The sequence below is a fragment of the Aricia agestis genome, chromosome 1 (assembly GCF_905147365.1).
Source record: "Aricia agestis chromosome 1, ilAriAges1.1, whole genome shotgun sequence".
Classification (NCBI taxonomy): domain Eukaryota; kingdom Metazoa; phylum Arthropoda; class Insecta; order Lepidoptera; family Lycaenidae; genus Aricia; species Aricia agestis.
The window spans coordinates 14594045-14614402 of NC_056406.1; the positions used below are offsets into that span (position 1 = coordinate 14594045).

At 33.8% G+C, this 20358-nt stretch overlaps 1 protein-coding gene across 1 annotated transcript in view; it reads right to left on the reverse strand.

Annotated features, from left to right (window-relative positions):
• Positions 1-603: 603 nt before the first annotated feature.
• Positions 604-20358, reverse strand: part of LOC121729103 (homeobox protein 9) — a 44647-nt gene continuing 24892 nt past the window's right edge. The window contains exons 3-6 of the mRNA XM_042117493.1: positions 3658-3772; positions 3225-3382; positions 2876-3024; positions 604-2782 (exon numbers count right to left, since the gene is read on the reverse strand). Of these exons, the coding sequence (XP_041973427.1) occupies positions 1103-2782; positions 2876-3024; positions 3225-3382; positions 3658-3772 (2102 nt within the window). The 3' untranslated portion in view covers positions 604-1102. The remainder of the gene's footprint in view (positions 2783-2875; positions 3025-3224; positions 3383-3657; positions 3773-20358) is intronic.

The window sequence follows — 20358 nt, forward strand, 5'->3', positions numbered from 1 at the left end:
TACAGGTACATTATTCTTAGGGCCTGTTTCACCACTTACTGATAAAGTTGCGAATAGGCTATTCACAACTTTTTTGACAGATTCTCCATACTTGATCTGTCAAGTTATTTGGCCTATTCGTCACTTATCAGGAAGTGGTGAAACAGGCCCTTAAACTTTGCTCTTTTTAATATTAATATTAAACTTATACATCTTCTTGGGTATTATATTCTCTTTATTGCTTATATTATCGTATCGTTTGTCTTATGTTTGTAACAGACAGTGTCAAAGGCGCTGATTAAAAAACGGGTTTCCATTTTAAATCTTTATTTTATAAAATTCTTATTATCTACATAAATATAAATGCTGTGTTAATTAAGTATTATGTCTTACAATTGAAATGAAAGAATACGCGGAGTTTATTCCAATGTAATAATATTATTGTTTTAACGGAGCATGTTGTAACAATACTTAACGCCAAGCGTTGTTATCCACATAAATTCTTAAGTAATGTATAGAATAATTAATAGAATAAATAATTTACTATATAATAATGTTATACTTAGACTTAATTGATATGATCATGTTATAATTGTTTTATTTTAAATATTATATACTTTGACTTTTGTTTCATATATTTTGTGCAATATATGAAACTGGCCTATCCTACTCGGAAAGCCTTTATAAAGACAAAAATAATATTTAACTACAAAATAATAACTACTGTTTACAGTACAATTGACTAATAACTTTCTCAACACTCGAGAGAACACTATAATAATATATCAATATCAATTTCGACTAAACCTAACGCAAAGTGTCGCTCTACATGATCCTACTTACATACAGAATGAAAATTATGATGTGATGCTTCAGTAGGTAGGTACTAATTGCCCCATAATATATTGTAAGTGAACACTGATAACATAATACTACAAGTAAAACTAAGTGCACTGTGCTATCACAATTGTATCTAATTGTGAATGTGATTTTTTCCTTAATCTAAAAAAGGTTATTTTGATAACTTCAGTCGTACAAGTATTTTGTAAAGAACGATGTAAAGAATTCCTTCTCTGGCAGTCGAGGTTCATCATTAAGGTATGTTATTACTATTGTTTAGCGTTTAACCTAGGATACGAAATGGATTGAATTTGTTTGCTCGATTTTGCGATGTTTGCGGTCGTCTGGATCGACTAGGCTTATGTAACGGTTCATTTGCAGCCGATAGCAGAGGAGATTGAAAATCATCGAATTCCGGTGTAGTTTCCATCGTATTATTCAGTGTTTCATTCCGTTCGGTTTTGTTTGACGAGTCATGTTTAATATCAATTGTTGTGTATGTTAACTCAAGTTCAGATGGACTAGTAGTACTTTCTATTGCAGTAGAATTATTGAAGTTATTCTTGTTTTTTTGTTCATTTTGTATATTTGCAGTCTCTGTAGCACTTGTAGTTGTTGTAGCATCCATGTTCGATATCTTTGTGACTAAGCTATCAGTTGACGTTGGCGCAGTAGTATCTTTAATATCGGAATAGGACGAAGTATAATTATAAAATATGTTGCTTGTATTAAAGTGAATTTCAGTTTTGTTATCGAATAAGGTGGAATAAGTATTTTCAGGGTTCTCAATATCCATAGATGGTATTCTTGTGGTTACATCTAGTACAGTCGGAGTAGCATCTGTTTCGTTACCATTTCTAAATAAAACAATTTTGATTACTTCATCATTCATGCCTAATGTATTTTTAGTTGTTTGATTTTCAGTGATAAAACTATCAGTGACAGATTTTATATTTTCTTTCACATTTTGTTCTGGTTCCTTTAAAATAATGGAAAGTTCCATAGATGTGTCATCCAAGGTATAGTTTCCATTGTTTGTGTTTGGTGAAGTTGTTCTAGGTCCTTCAATATTATCGGTACTATTGCTAGTAGAGGTTATCAATTTAAAATATTTTACATTTTTCATGTTCATTTTTTTTGGAACATCTCCTTTACTATCATCGTATTTGTTATTCTTTTTAGGTATGATATGCTTCTGTAAGTTTTTACTTCTTTCAATACTGAGTTTCTCCACTAAAGGTGATTTTATTAGTCGGTCATCAAAGGCAGGCCTTTGATTGAAATTGTTTCCTACTTGTTTAGATGCATTTAAATCAGCTTCTCCAGTTTCAGGAGAAATATTATCCTCGAAATTCTTTTTAAAGTGATGTTCGGCAATTTGTTGCGCGATTTTTTCTTCCACGGATAAAGCAATCATATCATCGTTGAGTTTAGCTTTAGCCATAACTAAGGGAGGCACAAAATGGTCAGTGGTTTGGCTGAATATTGTATCTAAATTACCCAACCTGGCCAGTTCTTCTTGTAATTTTTTATGCTTTACGTCGTTATCACTGTTTGTGTTTTCTTTGATATTATTTAGCAAGTCATCGTTTTTATCAAATACTTTGGGAACCTCATTGCTATGAAGATTGTTGTTGTCTAATATTTCTGGAATATATTTTGGTTTCTTTACTGAAATACTGTCGGAGGTTTCATCGTTTCTAGAATGTTTATCTGTAACATTACTTGGTGTATAAATGATAGAATTTCGAAATACTGGCGTGGATTCAATAGATATCGTCTGGTTGAACTCTTCGTCATGTTCTGTCGTAGCAAAATCATAAGAATGAGATTCACTACTCCATTCTTGGCTTGTGAGTGTCGTGTCTGTCGTAGTTTGGGTAGCACTAGAAATACTGTACAAAGTGGTGATGCCCTGATCTTCAACGCCGCAAGATAGTTCTTTAAGCAAATCTTCTCGTTTCTGTAACGACAGTGAATATTTACATTCGAGGTTTATAACATAATATATTTTAGAGTTTTAATTTACTATATTAAAGATTGAACAAAATACTACCTTATTTCCTGTACACTGTACGCGCTTCACTCCAGCAAGGCCGCAATCTGCAGTTAATTGAACAGCTGCGCTTTCAGGCAAATATAGTATTGTCAATGCAGGTAGTTCTCGTACCATACAACCTTCATTACCGAGCGCCCACTGCGGTACTGCAATTTTTTTCAGAAATTAATATTTAGATAGACCAATGCAAATATTTACTATATATTTTTTTTTCATGGCGTTAAAGAAAAATTTTTACAATCATGTTTATAATATTATATTGACGTAATAAAATAAGGCTAGTTTTCACTGGCTAGAATTTTACCATCGTGCATCGTAAGAAAAAGTGTAAGAATAAACCAATTACCAGGAAGTTCACATATGAAGGAGGCGACTGAGGGTCCGCCGCACGCTCGGGCCTCCCAGCGATAGTCGGAGGCCGGGTCCGCCGCGGCACACAGCGGCGCCGACCGCGAGTCCGGGGCGGAGCTCCAGTACCCATCGCCACTCAGCCCCCGGTAATCCCTACAAGTAAAACCAATAAATTATATACTACCCTAAAAGTTTAATTAAAATTAAAGCAATTACAATAATTTTTTTGACGTAGAATCAATGTCAAATTATTGTTTAGGAATGTTTAATTAGAAGCACTCTTCTCTGAATTTAGATACAAAATGTTTTGCAAGAAAATATATTTTTGATTAATTTATTCGTTCTCAGAATTGGTCTCGACCTTTTACATCATACCTTAATTTGTCACAAATTTATTCGCGAATATTTATTAATATTTATTATCTTACGTCCAAGTGAAGTCACCATCTGGGTTGCTTCGAATGAGGCCGACCCACACAGCGCTCGATATGTCCAACTCCTTCAAGTATGCTCGAACTGCATCGTACTGTGCGGTGGTGTCCACTGGAACAATTAAACGTATATTGCACTTGCATTTGGTTTAATATGTTCTAGACTCTAGAGAATTTCAATAGTAAATTCTAACGTCTTAAACTTTTCCCTGTACACATCACAGAATAATCATAGCACAAATTGCAAATGAATCACTTCAAGTCAATAAGGAGTGAATCAACATACGAGTCCTCGCGCAGCCTAAACTAACACGACGGTGTTGATCGACTACCCATTCTAGTGTTAAATAGGAAGCGCCGCAAGTCAGCGATCACGAGAAGGAAATTTGCATTACCACCGAGAGATGCCACGTCTGTTAGACATATTCAAATTGACCCCATTAACCAGAGCACGCTTAGGGTAACCATTTATCAGGATTTTACTTGACAAATGTTCCGCATTCTGTTATAAGTGCCAGGAGAAAGGTCAGAGGACGATGGATGCCAAACAATGTAACCGTTCGTTTAACGCCCCGAAGGTAACATAGGGTGAGCGCGTTAATTTACTTTTAGTGAACATAAATTAATGATAGAGTCGCGATAATATGGGTTTGGTTTATTTTGTAGGAAATTACTAGATGAGCTTAATGTTCATTTGAGATAAATAGTAATTTTTTAGCTTTCGAGTGAATCGTGAATTAAGAAAAAATTAATTCAATTATCCTTAATTTACAATTAAAACTCATTTAAAATTAGGAATTATTCAAAAGTGGTTTATGCGATTTTGTGTCCTTCCAAACGTTTCATAGATTGGCAGCAAGCCAGTCACCCAGCACGCCGCGCCGCCTGAGCCGCGGCTGCCAACCGACGAGACTGAAATCGTCGCCAACTTTGTATTTGTGATGCTGCTTTAAGCACGTTTAAGTGTCAGTATTGTGCTATTTATTACGGTAATTATAAACTTCCGTGTACAAGTTGAATCACCATGATATAAACTAGTATTAAAGTATATCAACCCTCTTAAAGTAATGTACAGTACTCTACACTTCTAAAATTTATCTGAATTAACGTACCTACTCATTGATTTATAAGTTATTGCATTTATGTTAGTTAACCTATAGGGTCAATTCACGTGCAATATGTGACGTATTTAGGAGACTAAAGGCCTGTTTCACCACTTCCTGATAAAGTGCCGGATTCTCCCTACTTTATCTGTCAAGTTAAGTGGTGGATAGCCTAGAACTAATTAAGTTTTTTAAAAGGCCCTAAAGCTAAAGCAATTAGCATTTTTTAATTTAAGCCCTATTATGAAGTGTGTATGGGGTAATTAAATTATTTGGTAAAGACAAACAATTGTGTAGAGCCTCATTTTCGGTAATTCCTGAATTCAAGGCAAAATCCGATTAAAAGCGGATGTTATGCTACAAAGACCTAAGGCCTTGAACTAAGTTTCTAGTTATAGTTGAAGGTATTATGTAAATGAGGAGGATTAAGCATGTCACGAATCACGATACTAGCGAACACAGCAGCGGTATACAGTATGGTACATATTGCAAATAAAATAAAATTAAACAACAAATAATGATTATTGTAGTTCAAAGGAATTAAAATATATTTTACGAACAAAATGTTCTGCTCAATAAAGTTCGTCTGACAAGTAAATATTAAATACCGACTTGCTCTATTGCAAAAGTCTTTCTGTATTTATAACCGGCTCCCAAAAACGGTCATGCTTGAGTTTTCGGCTATTTAACATGTCACTGATTGAAAGTTTTTAAAGTCAGGGACTCTAAGTATGTTACTCTAATTTTCAACAATATATAGTGATCGTCTAATATAATAATTTATATATTTTATCAGAGAACATATCTATTATGTACGCTTTACAATATTTAGGCAAAGAAATCGATAGTCATGCTTTATATTTTAATATTTTCTTGCACCTCATAAATTTTGTAAAGTATTACGTAAAAGTTTTTGAGAAACGAGTTTAAAAAAAATCCAACTTATGTTGCTCCTGTATTAAAAGTGTTATATAAATATTTATGAAGTTGTAAAGGACAAATATTGTTTAGATAAGAGCACCCTGAGGCCTGAAGGCTCAAGGGCGCCATTAAGGAGATCGCGACGGTAGATATCACGGCGGGGGTTGCGGTTACAGGCTGCGGCTTCAAACTGATAGTTAAGCACACGAGCACGATTTGAAGTACATTTACATTCACCATAATTTGGTACTACAATACTCTATTAATATTCTGATTGTATTCGATTATATAAATTAGATCGATTAGCAGAACCTAAAATTAAATAAAAGCAAGCAAAGCTTAGGTGTGATCACAGGCACAGTATAGCAATATGACATATCCCTATATTGCTATACTGTGTCACAGGGGTATTGCCACCCTCCCATCACCATTAAAAAATGTCGTGATCCCCCTATACAAACTTTGACATTTGGCTGGCCAGGGATCCTTAGGTATGTAACCTAATCGAAAATAACAATGCTTATAGTTCGATACTACTTAAGTACTTACTTACCTACCTACAGGCTACTAAAATAACATCAACAGCAAAAGTATGAATCAACGCGATAAATAACACTGATATGGAGTATAATATTTCACGTAGGTACAGCTAAATAATTAAACGTTACATTTAAGTTAACCTTATCGCAAATAACTTTTGGGACGTATACGCTTCTTTTGGGAATATGTTATTGTTAGTTTTAACGTAGGTTTTGACGGAATAAAATAAAGGCATGTGACGTTCTGTAGATTAGAAATTTTGAATAGTCGTAAATAAACTACCTACATATTTTAGCAGACCGTATGACAATGTTTAAAGTACAATGTTAAATCTACAAGTTTCAACCCTAATATCGTTTTGAGCAACGCTAAGAGAGTAATGTATATTTTCCGCATTAGTGTAGTTGTTTTATTTTAGAGCAGAAAGCGTTTCGCTTTATTCGTTCAATTAAGAAATTCAAATGTTTGTCGAAAAAGTTAGCTGGAAAATAAACAGCGCAACATTTTCAGTATCGAGCTCGCACACGACCTCACTCGCGTCTCTTCTAATATTCTGCCAATGGTAATTTAATTAAATAAAGTGCACTCATTTTAAAGCATCGCTTTTAACAAAATAAAACGCGAGCCATTTTTCCCGTTTTATATTTATGTGAGTTAATACTTTGTGTCCATAAAATATGAAACATTTAGAAAAAAGTAATTAGGGATTTCATTACTTATCTTCATATTATTTTATGAAGAGGATTCGAGAAACAAAGTAATTTCTTTAATTTAGACTTTAGACTTCAACCATAAATAAAAGAGTATAATTCGTGTGTACAGTACTTAATATAATGATGATGATAAGGATTATTGCCGTATTGGTTAAATTCGCTTCGAAAATTAGCCATTATTTGAAGTTAAAAGTAAATGACAAAAAAATGTATTGTGGGATGTCCAATGTCCATAAGAGATAGATATTATATACCATCGCGGAGTTTTCTGTAGACCTTTTCATTGTGTACAATACTTAGTACATTATTTTGATAAATCTTGTAGGGTTTAGCCTGTGCTTGCAATGTAAGCGGAAAAAAAATAATTATTTACGAAATCACATTAGAAACTTATACACCTTCATCTTTAATCAAGCTCTATCTATTAAAGAAAACCGCATCAAAATCCGTTGCGTAGTTTTAAAGATTAATGGGAACAAAGGGACATAGGGGAAAAAAGCGACTTTTTTATACTATGTAATGATTTAAGGAAAAGCTTTAATAAAGAAAGCTCTACGATAGTTTTAAGTACAATTAATTTAAGAAGAAAAGATCAAAGATCGTCTTAAGTTAAAGAGTACTTAGAGATGTAGAGAGTCACTACGGATCTCTATCGGCGCTAGACGAGTTTTTACTTGCAACTGAAACTTCCTATGCTACGAGTAACTGCAACAACAGAACATGTCCAACGCATTGACTGGCTGAAATTGATTTTTAGACGAACTTCGACATGGGGCGTATCACAATGTTTATTTTGGCAATTCAATGTGTGTAAAATAAATTAATATTGCCGGGTCGTGTTCGTTTGACAGCAATTAAGGGGGCGTTGTTTGCCCGTCGTCCGTTGTCCGTTGTCCGGTGTCCGGTGTCAAGTGTCAGGGAAAATGTGGCTTAACGAGGGCGATGCCTATAGCTACTGTGCCCTGACGGTCACCTTTTATACGCCGATATTGTGTTTGTTTCGTAAAATATTCAGAGGCATTGGTGACCGGCATACGGGAGCTTTCCACCGTGAATTTTCATGCTGGTTTTACCTGTGAGACGTGGCTAAGAATCGTTTTATTTATAAATACTGTAGCCTACCATGAGTTAAAAGCTATAGTTTTTATCGATACTCGATACCGACTACGTAAATATTTAGTATGGCAAATTTTACAGTGCCTCTAGTGGTCACTTGCGGAACTAAAATCGCCATACTAAGGCCGGTATAAATAGTCAGTACTCAAGATGCATCTCGGTCTCAAGACGCGATTCGGCGCTATGATTGGTTCAAATTTTGACAGCCAACCAATCACAGAGCCTGAACCGTGTCTTGAGACCGAGATGCATCTTGAATACTGACTATTTATACCGGCCTAAATATTTACGTAGTCGGTAATCGGTATCGAGTATCGATAAATACTAAAGCTTTAAACTCATGGTAGAGCTACTGGACTTAAGTAGATACAAGATAAGTGGCTCCGTATAATATCCATCACGATTGACAACTTTCAGAAGAAGACACTAGTTTGATCACAATAAATAATAAATATTAACTTTTTGGTCGTAAAACATACGACAATAAAGTTAATATTTACTATTTTCCCATGTCTTAATATTTGATTGCAAACGGCACGCCGATACATGATTTATTATGATAGGTTTCAGCCTTGATTTCAGCAACTCGAGCGTATCAGTCATCAATCTATGTCCGATACTGTCCACAGACGAATGTAAGTTAATGGATCTCTTGCTAATAGATGCTTTAATTTTATAATATTACTTTTAGGCAACATTTAATGATGGTAATTTAACATCTCATCATTCCCTGCCTCTGATTTGCTATTTTTGTTCTGATTCTGTTATTTGAAAAAGAAAACAAATTGAAAATAAATCTACATAATCTCTGCAATGCTTACACTAGCCGAATATTATTTTTTAGGGTTCCGTAGTAAACAAGGAACCCTTAGGGCGAAGCCAAACGAGCGGAATTTGTGAGTTGTGAGTCGCAGAATTTCGGCTGGCAGAAATTCTGCTGCATTCAGTTTCATACAAAAGTCCTGTTTGATTCACACGGCGACGCAAAATGAGTTGTCTGCCGACATTATTCCGATTGAATTCAGTACGCGGGGAGCGAGGGCAGTGTTGCCAACTGTGGGGATTTCCTACTAAAAGTGGGAAAAAATAAAGACAGTGGGTTGTAGGGGGTAATTTTGTGAATATTTTTGGGGTTAAAATTTTTGCATCATAAATGTAATATGTATATTTATTTCGTTTTTATTACTATTATTATAATGTTTATTTCTTTTATACTAACTTAATTATTCTTAATTTGTGGCGGTACCCACAACTTCATTACCATTTTTAAACCGACTTCCAAAAAGGAGGAGGTTATACGTTCGGCTGTATGACGTATGTATTTTTTTTTATGTAAGTTCAACGGTTACTCAGCCATTTGTGGTCCGATTTTATTATTTATTTTTGTGTTATATAGGGATTAACTCGAATTTGGTACCATGTTCACTAAAGTGGTGATCTGATGATGGGATCTATGAGGAATCGAGGGGACTCCTTGAAATTTGTATGGAAACATATAGTGATATTGACTTTTTCTGAAGTATTCGAGGCATATGCTACCAAAAAGTAAGATTTCGCACCAGGTTCCTAAGGTACCCAACAGAACATTTGAATTCTTATAGATATAATATTCGGGGATTTTGGCGATGTTTATACAACTGAAAGCATAAGCCAATATATCAATTTGATTAATCATCATCATCACAACAATTGTGCCATGCATTATCACATTATGACACATTAATGGGGATTATCCATTTTTTTTTAATTTTGCTCATTACAAAAACATTTCGGGGAATAAGGTCAGTGATCGTTTTTCTGTATATAAACGAAAAAAATACCCATTAGTTACTTATATTTTTGAACAAATATGTTTAACCTTTGTTTGACCTTTAATGGCGTTAAATTAGCAATAAATTCGACCAACATTATGTTTCGAACTTTTGGTAAGCTTCTCGTATCAGCTTCTACATAATGAGAACTTGCATTTCACGAACCAGCCATTATAAATAAGATTGAAAGGAAATTTAAAACATACTGCAGTCAATTGGCCGCCGATGATGACGTCAGAGCGAAACTTTAAAAATTTATTGAGTAAAAACTAGCCAATGAATTTCAAAATAATTTAATTTATATTCTTAAAATACCCTATTTTAACGAAAAAAAAATATAAAAAGTACATGTGATTTTTTTGGACAATGCCCATTGGTACTTTTCAAGATATTTCGCATCGAAAAAGATGATTTTGATGATTATTTCGCTGTTTGTGACCGATTTTACAAAATCTTGTGTTGTATAGGATAGAATCTTAATTTCATGTAAGCATTACGAAAGTGGTGATCTGATGATGGGATCTACGAGCAATCGAGGTAAATCCTTGAAATTTATTAAAACACAAATGGTGGTTAAGATGTTGTTTCTAGTAACTTAAACATATTATGTTACAAATAAGTGAAATTACATACGAAGGTGTCTTTTGATCCAAAGACAGTAAACAACGAAGGGTCGCTCGAATTGTTGACTGCCATAGTGTTTCAAACAGCTTGGACCCCTTGGAATTACGCCGAGATGTAGCTTCACTCTGCTTCCTCTATCTGTTGTATCACGGGGAGTGCTCTGAGGAATTGTTCGGAATCATACCACCTGCAACTTTTCGCTATCGTCCCACGCGAAAAACATACCATCCTCATCACCTGGATGAGTGGCAGTCTTCCACAGTGCGTTTTTCGCGTACCTTTCTGCCGCGCACTGTTAAACTCTGGAACGAATTGTCACCAGCAGTATTTCCGGACCTATACGACCTGCAAACCTTCAAGAAAAGAGCGTATTCCTCTTAAAAGGCCGGCAACGCACCTGCAGCTCTTCTGATGTTGCGAGTGTCCATGGGCGACGGTAGTTGCTTACCATCAGGTGACCCGTTTGCTCGTTTGCCCCCCTTATTCAATAAAAAAAAACAGAACTCCTGAACCTTTAAAGATAAAAGTTTGGAAATTGCAGCATCGCTTAGATAACTGCAAGCATTTACCACAATTTCGCTTACAGTAACATAATGTGAATATTTAACATTCGTAATGGTTATTTATGCATAAAGCCTTATCTTGTAGATAACTAAAAAGAGTAAAATTATTATTTTTTAACAAAAAATTTAAACCGACTTCAAAGGTCAAAACAAAAATATTCTTAAAAATATGATCTAAAAAGTATAAAATAATTCTTATTCTTCATTAGTGCCTTTTTCGAAATCCGACTTAACCTCAACCAATTCTGTACTCAATTTTCATCATTTTGAAGTCGGTACTGGCCAAGTTTTGACAATTTTCAACTCCCACGTTTCCTGCGTTTATATGAGAGCATTATTGACATAGAAAATAAATAAAATTATTTGAATATTATAGTTATTTTGATCGTGGAAGGCTTTAATTACAGAGTCGTATATTAACAGCTGGTGAAACCCAAACCTACTCGTGATTGATTGTCTCCGGCACAAACAGCGGAGTCGGGACATGTAGGTCAAAGCAGTTATTAGCTCTCATACAATAGAGCTCAACTGTAAACAATATATGGAATAGAATCATGACACAGAGTTAACGCTTTGATGAGAAAAGTTAGCTTTTTGTGTACTGATTGTTTTAAAGAGAATTCATTTTTAGTGAAGCATTATTTATAACATATTATTACGAGTATTATTATGGTTTTTTATCCCACTTTTTAATATTAATGTTGTAAGCTTCACCTCACAATCCTTGTGAAGGGATCATCCCTGAAGTTGTAGTTACCACCTAGCCAGTTCGTATTGAACTGGCTAGGTGGTAACTACAACTTATGTTACGTACGTTACGTTTGAACTGGCATAATTAATAGTAAATGATAAGTGAATAACAGTAAATGAAAATCAGGTAAGACGTAGGACCCTATAGTAATTTGTGATATGACAAATTATTAAAAACAAAAATCCTTTATACTCGAAAGTCAAGATAATTCTCGTCTTTGAACTTCGAAGTCAATGATAAATTATTAATTTCTTCACAATTATCAGTTTACTGGTTATTTATAAACGATCTCCGATCTTAATAACTACTCAAGTTTAAAGTTGCCCACAAAGTCACTAAAACAAACAAAACAAAGTTATAACTTTATTTCATTTGGCTTTCAGTTCCCTTATTTCATTTGGCTCAGTATAATATTACTGTAGGTCCATTACTAGTCCCTAATAGTTATTTCTTCGCAAATTATACGTAAAAACGGAATTATGATTTAAAGCAGGATGAAAGTATTAAAATATCTCGCCAAAAAAATATAATAAAAAAAATATCTCGTCAAGACACAAATATATAAATATATATTTGTGTCTCGCCTTTATAGTTTGTTGTTTTGACATTTTTGGTTCTGTTGTGAAAGTGAAATAGCTCGATCGCTTTCAGCTTAATTAGTGATAATGACTTGTTTACACCACACCGCCGGGGGTGGGGCCAGATTGCTGTTGTTAACGAACCTTAATAAGTCTGCTAGCGATTCTAGCGCGATATATTTTGATGAAAACACAAAATCCTCATTATTATAATCCTCTTTTGATTCATTGAAAAGAGTCCGCTACAAAATTATACCGGAGAGTTCATTGGTTTTTTAATGAAATATTGTTGATATATTTTGTTCGATATATTTTTCATCCAATCGGTTTTAGAAGCGATTTCAAATTAAGAAACGATAAAAATGCCTATATTTTTATGAGAAAATAATTATGGTAAGCTTTTATGATAATAAAGTGATATCTTCGTACATCAAATGTTCAGTAATGTAAAATTAAATGATTGAATTTGGTATTCATTTTTTTTCTATACATCGAAAAGGCAAGTTAAATAAGTACATCAATTAAAAAATTCAAAACACGGACGATCAGATCGAGTGAAGTAAATTGAAAAAGCTTTTAGGCAGTGCAGATAGCTTATTTTATATTTGCTTTCAGCCAATGAAATGATTTCGCGGTCGCCGGCGAATAAATAAAACCCGTAGAAAAATACTCGTAGGGAAAATAGAATTGGAATATTAAAATACGGCAAAATGTTTTTACATTTTATTGCTGATAGGATTTCATGTGCACGTATTGAGCTGGCAGGTTTACTATATTTATGCGGTGATTTCACATTTTTTTCAGAAGATGTCTGATAATATTGTTTTTTTTTTTGGATAGTCGCTGTTTAACGTGCCTAGTAAAGAAGACCGATTTTTTTTGGTAGATTAACTGCTACTTAATAATTGTAACTAATTCAAAATGTTGACATAAGCCCCATACATATTACATTGCCTGTCAAACTCTTCATTAAATTCAAGGTTAATCGTAATTAAATGTCTCTGAGTACGGCGGTTAGTGAATGTACTATTACTTAGGTCAGCCTAGGATTTTTCTACTAAATATGTACTCTCATCAGCCTTCAAGCGTAATGTGCATTGTCAAAAAAAAATCACATGTACTTTTTATATTTTTTTTCGTTGAAATAGGGTATTTTAAGAATATAAATTAAATTATATTATTTTGAAATTTATTGGCTAGTTTTTTCTCAATAAATTTTTAAAGTTTCGCTCTGACGTTATCATCGGCCGCCAATTGACCTCTGCAGTGTTTTAAATTTCCTTTCAATCTTATTTATAATGGCTGGTTTGTCAAATGCAAGTTCTCATTATGTGAAAGCTGATACGAGAAGCTTACCAAAAGTTCGAAACGTAATGTTGGTTGTATTTATTGCTAATTTAACGCCATTGAAGGTCGAACAAAGGTTAAACATATTTGTTCAAAAATATAAGTAACTAATGGGTATTTTTTTCGTTTATATACAGAAAAACGATCACTGACCTTATTCCTCGAAATATTTTTGTAATGAGCAAAATTAAAAAAAATTGACAATTCCCATTGGGGCCATTGCAGCGGGGCTAAAATGGTCGCTTTGAAGAATCATGATATGAATCATAATATGATTCATTTTTCTAAAATCGCAAATTAATGCAACTCTGCTTGCAATTCATTTCTGTATTTTTGTACTGATTTGACATTTGTCAGTTTGACAGTTTTGACAATTCATTTGCTGAATTGATTGAGAGGAATTCCTAAATGTGACCATTTTAGCCCCGCAGATGAATTAAACAAAAAAAAGTAAAACCTTAATAAATAAATATTAGGTTCAGTTTCATTCATAATAAAATTTTGCTTTAATTTTTTACCTGTGTTGTAAGCTGTGCATTTCAGAAACCTCGGTTTCAGCCGCAATAACTTGTGTATGATTGATCGTCTCTGTGATGTATTAATCATTGTAAGGATATAAGGCAAGTTTGCGGTTAATAAATGATGGGACATCTTCAGGGATCCTTTGAGGATGCTCGTGTCTAACAACTTACGTCACAGTGACTTATTATTCAAATCTTTGTTGACTCTTGAATATGAATTTCTATTATCTCAAGAAATATTTAGCAAATAGACGTATATTAAGTATATAGCATCTTAGTTATACAATTATATTTTAATTTATGTAGTTAGGTATGCTGTTAATAAAATATCAGACTGGTTACCTGCATAAAATGTGAAGAAAATAAGTACGCGTTTAATTTGACATCGAAATTAAACTTCATTAAAACTTAATTACTTAATGAAACATTAATTATAATTTAACAACCGTAAAAGAAACTTGTAAGGCCTTCCATAATAAGATCCTGATGGTCCTCGTTAAAATTTTATTGATTTAACTTTATTACAGAGGCGAGTCAGAGCGACTTGAATCGTAAGCTGCTATTGTGTTTTCTTTCGAGGCTTCCGACTAACCGGTAAAATAAATTACTAGATATTTAACAAATAAATATTTTAACAAAAAAATTGTTCTCGATGCAACTAAAAAGTAAAATGTTAGCAAAAACGGGACGAGCAGTGAGCGAGAATATCCCAATTTCACATGTCAAAGCGTCCGGTACATTCATGGAGTACTTCATACGTGTACCGTGATTAGAATTCAAGTCGCACACGGGCTGTTTACGTCGAGGAAAATTATAAGTTCGCCCCGAAACATATTCCTCGAGTCGAGGACGTGACTCGCCTCGGGACTCACCGGGGGCTGAGGCGGAATGACTCGCTCGAGTTTCAAAACCGCAATCAACACCATTGTGCTCACTTTTTGAAGGAAACTTTAAAGTTTTAACCACCGCACTGCAACTTCAATGCTACGCTCTCCTCCGGCCAAGAAAATTACGTTCTAAGGTAGCGAGTAGCGACTGCTGAATGAATTGTAATGTCCTTTGGATTTCATTTATTTCAAATTGAATATTATGAGTAGTAACGTGCTTGAAATTCAACTTATTTTGTAAAAACTTGACTATTCGTATTTTAGTAAGGAAACACCTAAATATATATTTTTTAATTATTATTCCAAAACAAAAATTTACGTTAAATAAACCTTTTTTAGTTTAATTAAAACAAAAATTATTTGAAATCTTTCACAATTGTCATTTTATTACTTCCAATAAGTACATACGGGGCATGTTATTTTATTGTATCGGAACAAAAGTAATTAAGCTATTGATCATGATCAGTGGCTTTAATTAATGTTGATATCGTGCTCTCCGCCCTTCGCCGCCCGCCCTCCGCCCTCGGCCCTCAGGGCTTTCACATTACATTATCTTTCGATCTCAATACTGGACTAATCGCGTTAAAAGCATTTTACTATTTTTATTTATCAACTTCAATGCACCTATAAATTGCGTCCTTCATATTTTATACAACTAATCTAATTAAACGAGACTGTATTATATCGCAATTTATCACAAAATTAATTTAATATATCACCCGCCTCAGGTAAAACGGTCCTTATCTTAAAGTCATTATCTGAATTGTAAGGACCGTGATCGTCGTAGAAACGAGCATAATAATGGTAGTAAAATTAGATTTAATTACATTCTTTCCTAAATACGTACGTTTTCGTAGAATTTTTTGATAAATTCGTTGATTTTTAATAAAAAAGGTAAGTACAATAAAGCAGGATATTTTCGGCGCACAATCTCCGCCTACCGATAAATTTTCTTGATAAACGGTTTAGGGTCGGTCGTCTAAGGACGGCCCCCAACTATAATATTATATCCGCTTCGGCAAAAACTTCACAGATTTTACTCACAAAAACATATTATTACTTACAATATGTCGGCCAGAATAATGTAATAGTGCTATTTTGTAACTGACCAGTATAATAAATAATTTCTAGAATGTTGTCAGATTTTGAGAGTTCATAAATTCTAGATTAAATTAGGGAATTCACTATAACAGATTTGATGGTCTGTTTTTATTTGGTCGAGTTTTACTGGAAATATCGATTCTTGTTCGAGACGAATGGAATTTTCGGTTCGCGAATTACTTCACTGATTCGCTGATATTGTGTCACAATAAATATTTATGAGGGAGGAAATCTGAAATATCTGAACCGCGGGCCCCGCCAGCCCAGACCTCTGAGCTGACGAGGCCTGATGGGACAACAAAACGCAATGTCTTACCAAAATAGTTTGCAAAATTCATTTTTTGTTGCATTTACCAAATTGTCGTTTTTTTAATAACAAGAAACAAATTCTTGATGGTTTTGGAGTTAAATTAATTATCACTAATTTGGTTTGTTCATGTTTGTAATTAAGTCGATAAAAGCTGATAACAATATTTTGTACTCTTCACGCACCCATTCGTCTTTTACAGAATGCCCTCATGTATTTCAAAATCTTAAAATCATTAGATTTTCTATAAAATTATATTTCGTACAAAAAGTTCGTACTGTACGTTAAACTAATATGTTAAAGAAATTCCCGCAAACGTGATTGTTAAACTTGATATTGGAAGTTTGAGTGGTAATTTACACAAAAGTTTCGTCTGAAAGGCCGAACTGCTAAGTAGATTCTTGAATAATGTAAGCAGACCTCTTTAGGGGGTTAAATTTTATAATAGACGATACCGCCAAGCCGACACGACAGCACTTTTATCATAATATTTAAAGATTTATTATTACGTAAAATTTTAAAAACTATTTAGTTAGATAATATTGACTCTTATGGATCGCCCAATGGTCGAAATTCGACCTTAAATTTAATTATCTTCTTTTGGTTCTCCGTTTAAAATATTGACTATGTCAGATTTAATAAAAAAAACCGAATGACTCTCCCACGTATAAACGTATGCGCGTTGTAGTGTGTGTAATGTTTTATTATTAAAACAATGCATAATTTTAAAACAATATCAGCTCGATGCACTCCTTCTCCATATAAACTACAACTGTGCGCTCCTACGTTCCTCGTGAAAAGGGAAGGGTTGATTTTTAGCCCAGTACAAAGTAATTAACAAAAAAAGAAATTTGAACCTACTTTTATAATATGTACGATAAGACGTTTTAAGGTATATTAAGATACGACAGCAGTCTTATTTTCTTAAGCCCAGCTAAGTACTTAAATAAATCAATTATCAAAGTACGTTAATAAACGTTTGCCATAGTTTTACACACCCTTGCATCGGCGGGCCTCCGCTAAAACCTAATCAATATTTGATCGGGCTCTCGCGAAAAGACCGGAAGGCAAGGAGATTGTCGTATTTTCGGGGAAATTTTACAAAATCTATTGGCGAATTTCCATTTTATTTTACTCAGAATAACAAATTAGGTAGGTATTAACCTATTTTATTTTTAAGAGGTACACTCAAGCGTAGCTCAATCGCGGAGCTGCATTATTTATAGTTTTATTCGCAACATAAATCGGTAATAAACTGACTTCCGAATAGTTGTAAAAATACCGAAACTGTTCGAAACTATCTTGGCATTATGAAAGTCGGATCAGCGACCGCCGACCAGTCAAGTCGGTGAAATCAAACATACCCCGAATTGTGTAAACTGTAAACTATAAACTCAGTATAAGAAACAGTAAGTTTATTACCAGTAGATAAGTCTTATCGGTGTTTATGTTAGCTATTATATTATGTATCAACTATCAAGCACTCCAACTTTCGTTATCATTTTATTAGAACTATTGTTCAATATACCAAACAAAATCCGTGATATAAAAGTATATGAACCGCTTAATCTACAATCTGATCTAAAATACATTTTACCCTTTTTGCTATTCATATTTTTATCGATATGTTGTGAGGTTAATGTGCAGGAAGGCTCATAACAATAAGCCTTGCGATAAGTAAAACGACTTTACGCCCGAACGACAATATGGATAAAGATAAAACAATGTATTTCTTTCCGAAATGCGGATAAATTAAACGTGCCACGAAGTCATCATTAGCTCCTAAGTAGGCAAAAATTATCTCTAAGTAATTCTAATACTATGAAAGTTACAAAAAGTATTGCGATTGGCCTTGAGTAATTGATGTCCGTTACAAAAATTATAGTAATCTTATATCTTTAAACGAGCAATTCTTGTATATATATAATATAAATTATAATTGGAATGTCGGAATCGGCTCCAACGATTTTTATGAAATTCCGTATATAGGAGGTTTCGGGGGCGATAAATCTAGCTAGGAATCATTGATAGAAAATTACATTTTCATCGAATACCGATCAATATCGGTCAAATAGCTAGTATACATTGTTGACAAATCCAAGGATTATTTTCATCATGTTGCTAAGCTGGTGCCGTCGTATGCAGTTATTTAGGGCTTATAATTAACTGATCGCCAGAAATTGTGTATAAAATAATATCATGTTTGGCCAATGCTATAACGACACGTAGACAATAGATGTGTGCTTAAATTTCTTAGTAGCTTTTGATGATATCTATTATTATACTTGAAATAAAGTTTTCTTTTGTCCTGAGTAGATATCCATTATTTTTCCTAATCAGATTTGACATCTTGTTGGCCTACCTAAATAATAATAATTAATTAATTAAATTTAAATATAATATTATAAAATTTAAAAATATAAAGTTGCAAACGTACCTACTCTTCGCGCTCTCTAAGCACAAGACTTTATACAGTACAAGTCATAAAGCGAACTAAGTTCCGTTTGATATAACTAATTCCTTGCAATAATCCCTTATACGTTAAATGCGAATTCAGGTTACGAATTTCGGGCGGGTCTTGAACTTTGACTTGTGGGATAAATCTTCGGTTGGTATTTCGGAGCAATTTAAGTTTTTATACAAAAGATGAAACGCTTCGCGATACAAAGGACGTTTGAAGAAGCCCGCAACACTCGAGGCTTTTATGGTTTATACATTATTGTGTTAATTAAATATTAGCTTTTGGTGTATCAATTGAGTTTTAAGGTGACGCCACGTTAAAGTAAAAAAACCGTGTTGGATACGTTTTAGATTGCTTGTTTTCTATAAGAGGCCGGCCCGGCCTCTCATAGAAAACAAGCAATGGAACAGCAAAAAATGGAAAAGGCGTACGCGACAAAATAGTTTAGTCGCGTAATTTAAAAACCATAAATACATTTCATATAAGCTATAAGCAATTTAAAGTGTATGCTTGAACCAATCTATGTACAAATTTTAGAAGCTTAAATAACTCTCCTCTGTTGGCAAAATAGGAATCCCTTTTGTTTACAGAGGTATTTTTAAATTATCAAGGCGTCGCGTCGTGTCGCCTTAATTGATTCAGGTTTGAGGTTCGTATTCTCGATTCAAAATATTATGTACATTATTTAAAAGGAAAACTATCACGGCTAAGAAGACTTCCTAAGTTATTGAGTAATAGTCGATCAACTAAAAAAAATGTATTCGGCGATGTATTTAAGGAACTTTTCGTTCAAATTCCTTTGAAAGTAACTGAGATGATGTTGTTAGTAGTGTAAAACACGTTATAAGTGTACATTAATTGACCATACAAAAATTAAAAAAAAACTAGCGGTACTACGGAACCCTACATTGCGCGTGGCCCGACATGCACTTGGCCGGGTTTTCTTCTTCGTCCCTAGCGTGCGGTTTTGTAACCGATATAATATTAACGTAGCCTGTAGTAATTATTGCGATCCAAAAGCTTTAAAAACAGAAAAACGTGCTGATTCAAAACAGCTTCAACAGTCAATAACGGATATTTCAGTAGATTTATGTATTCAAAATCAATAGCCCTATGTCAGCGATTTAACGCAAATCGACTCTCGGCATCATTCCGGTAACCAATTGCATTTTATCTGAAAAGAATGGTCGTTAAAATATTTGTGTAATAGATGACGCCCGCAACTCTGTTGCGCCAAAAATCGTTTATCACGCGGAACCATACGTTTTTGCGGGAAAAAAATAAAAATAAAATAAAAATTGTTTTATTTCTGAATTTAAGTAAATTTGAATCAAATGTTTTCAGAACGTTGAAC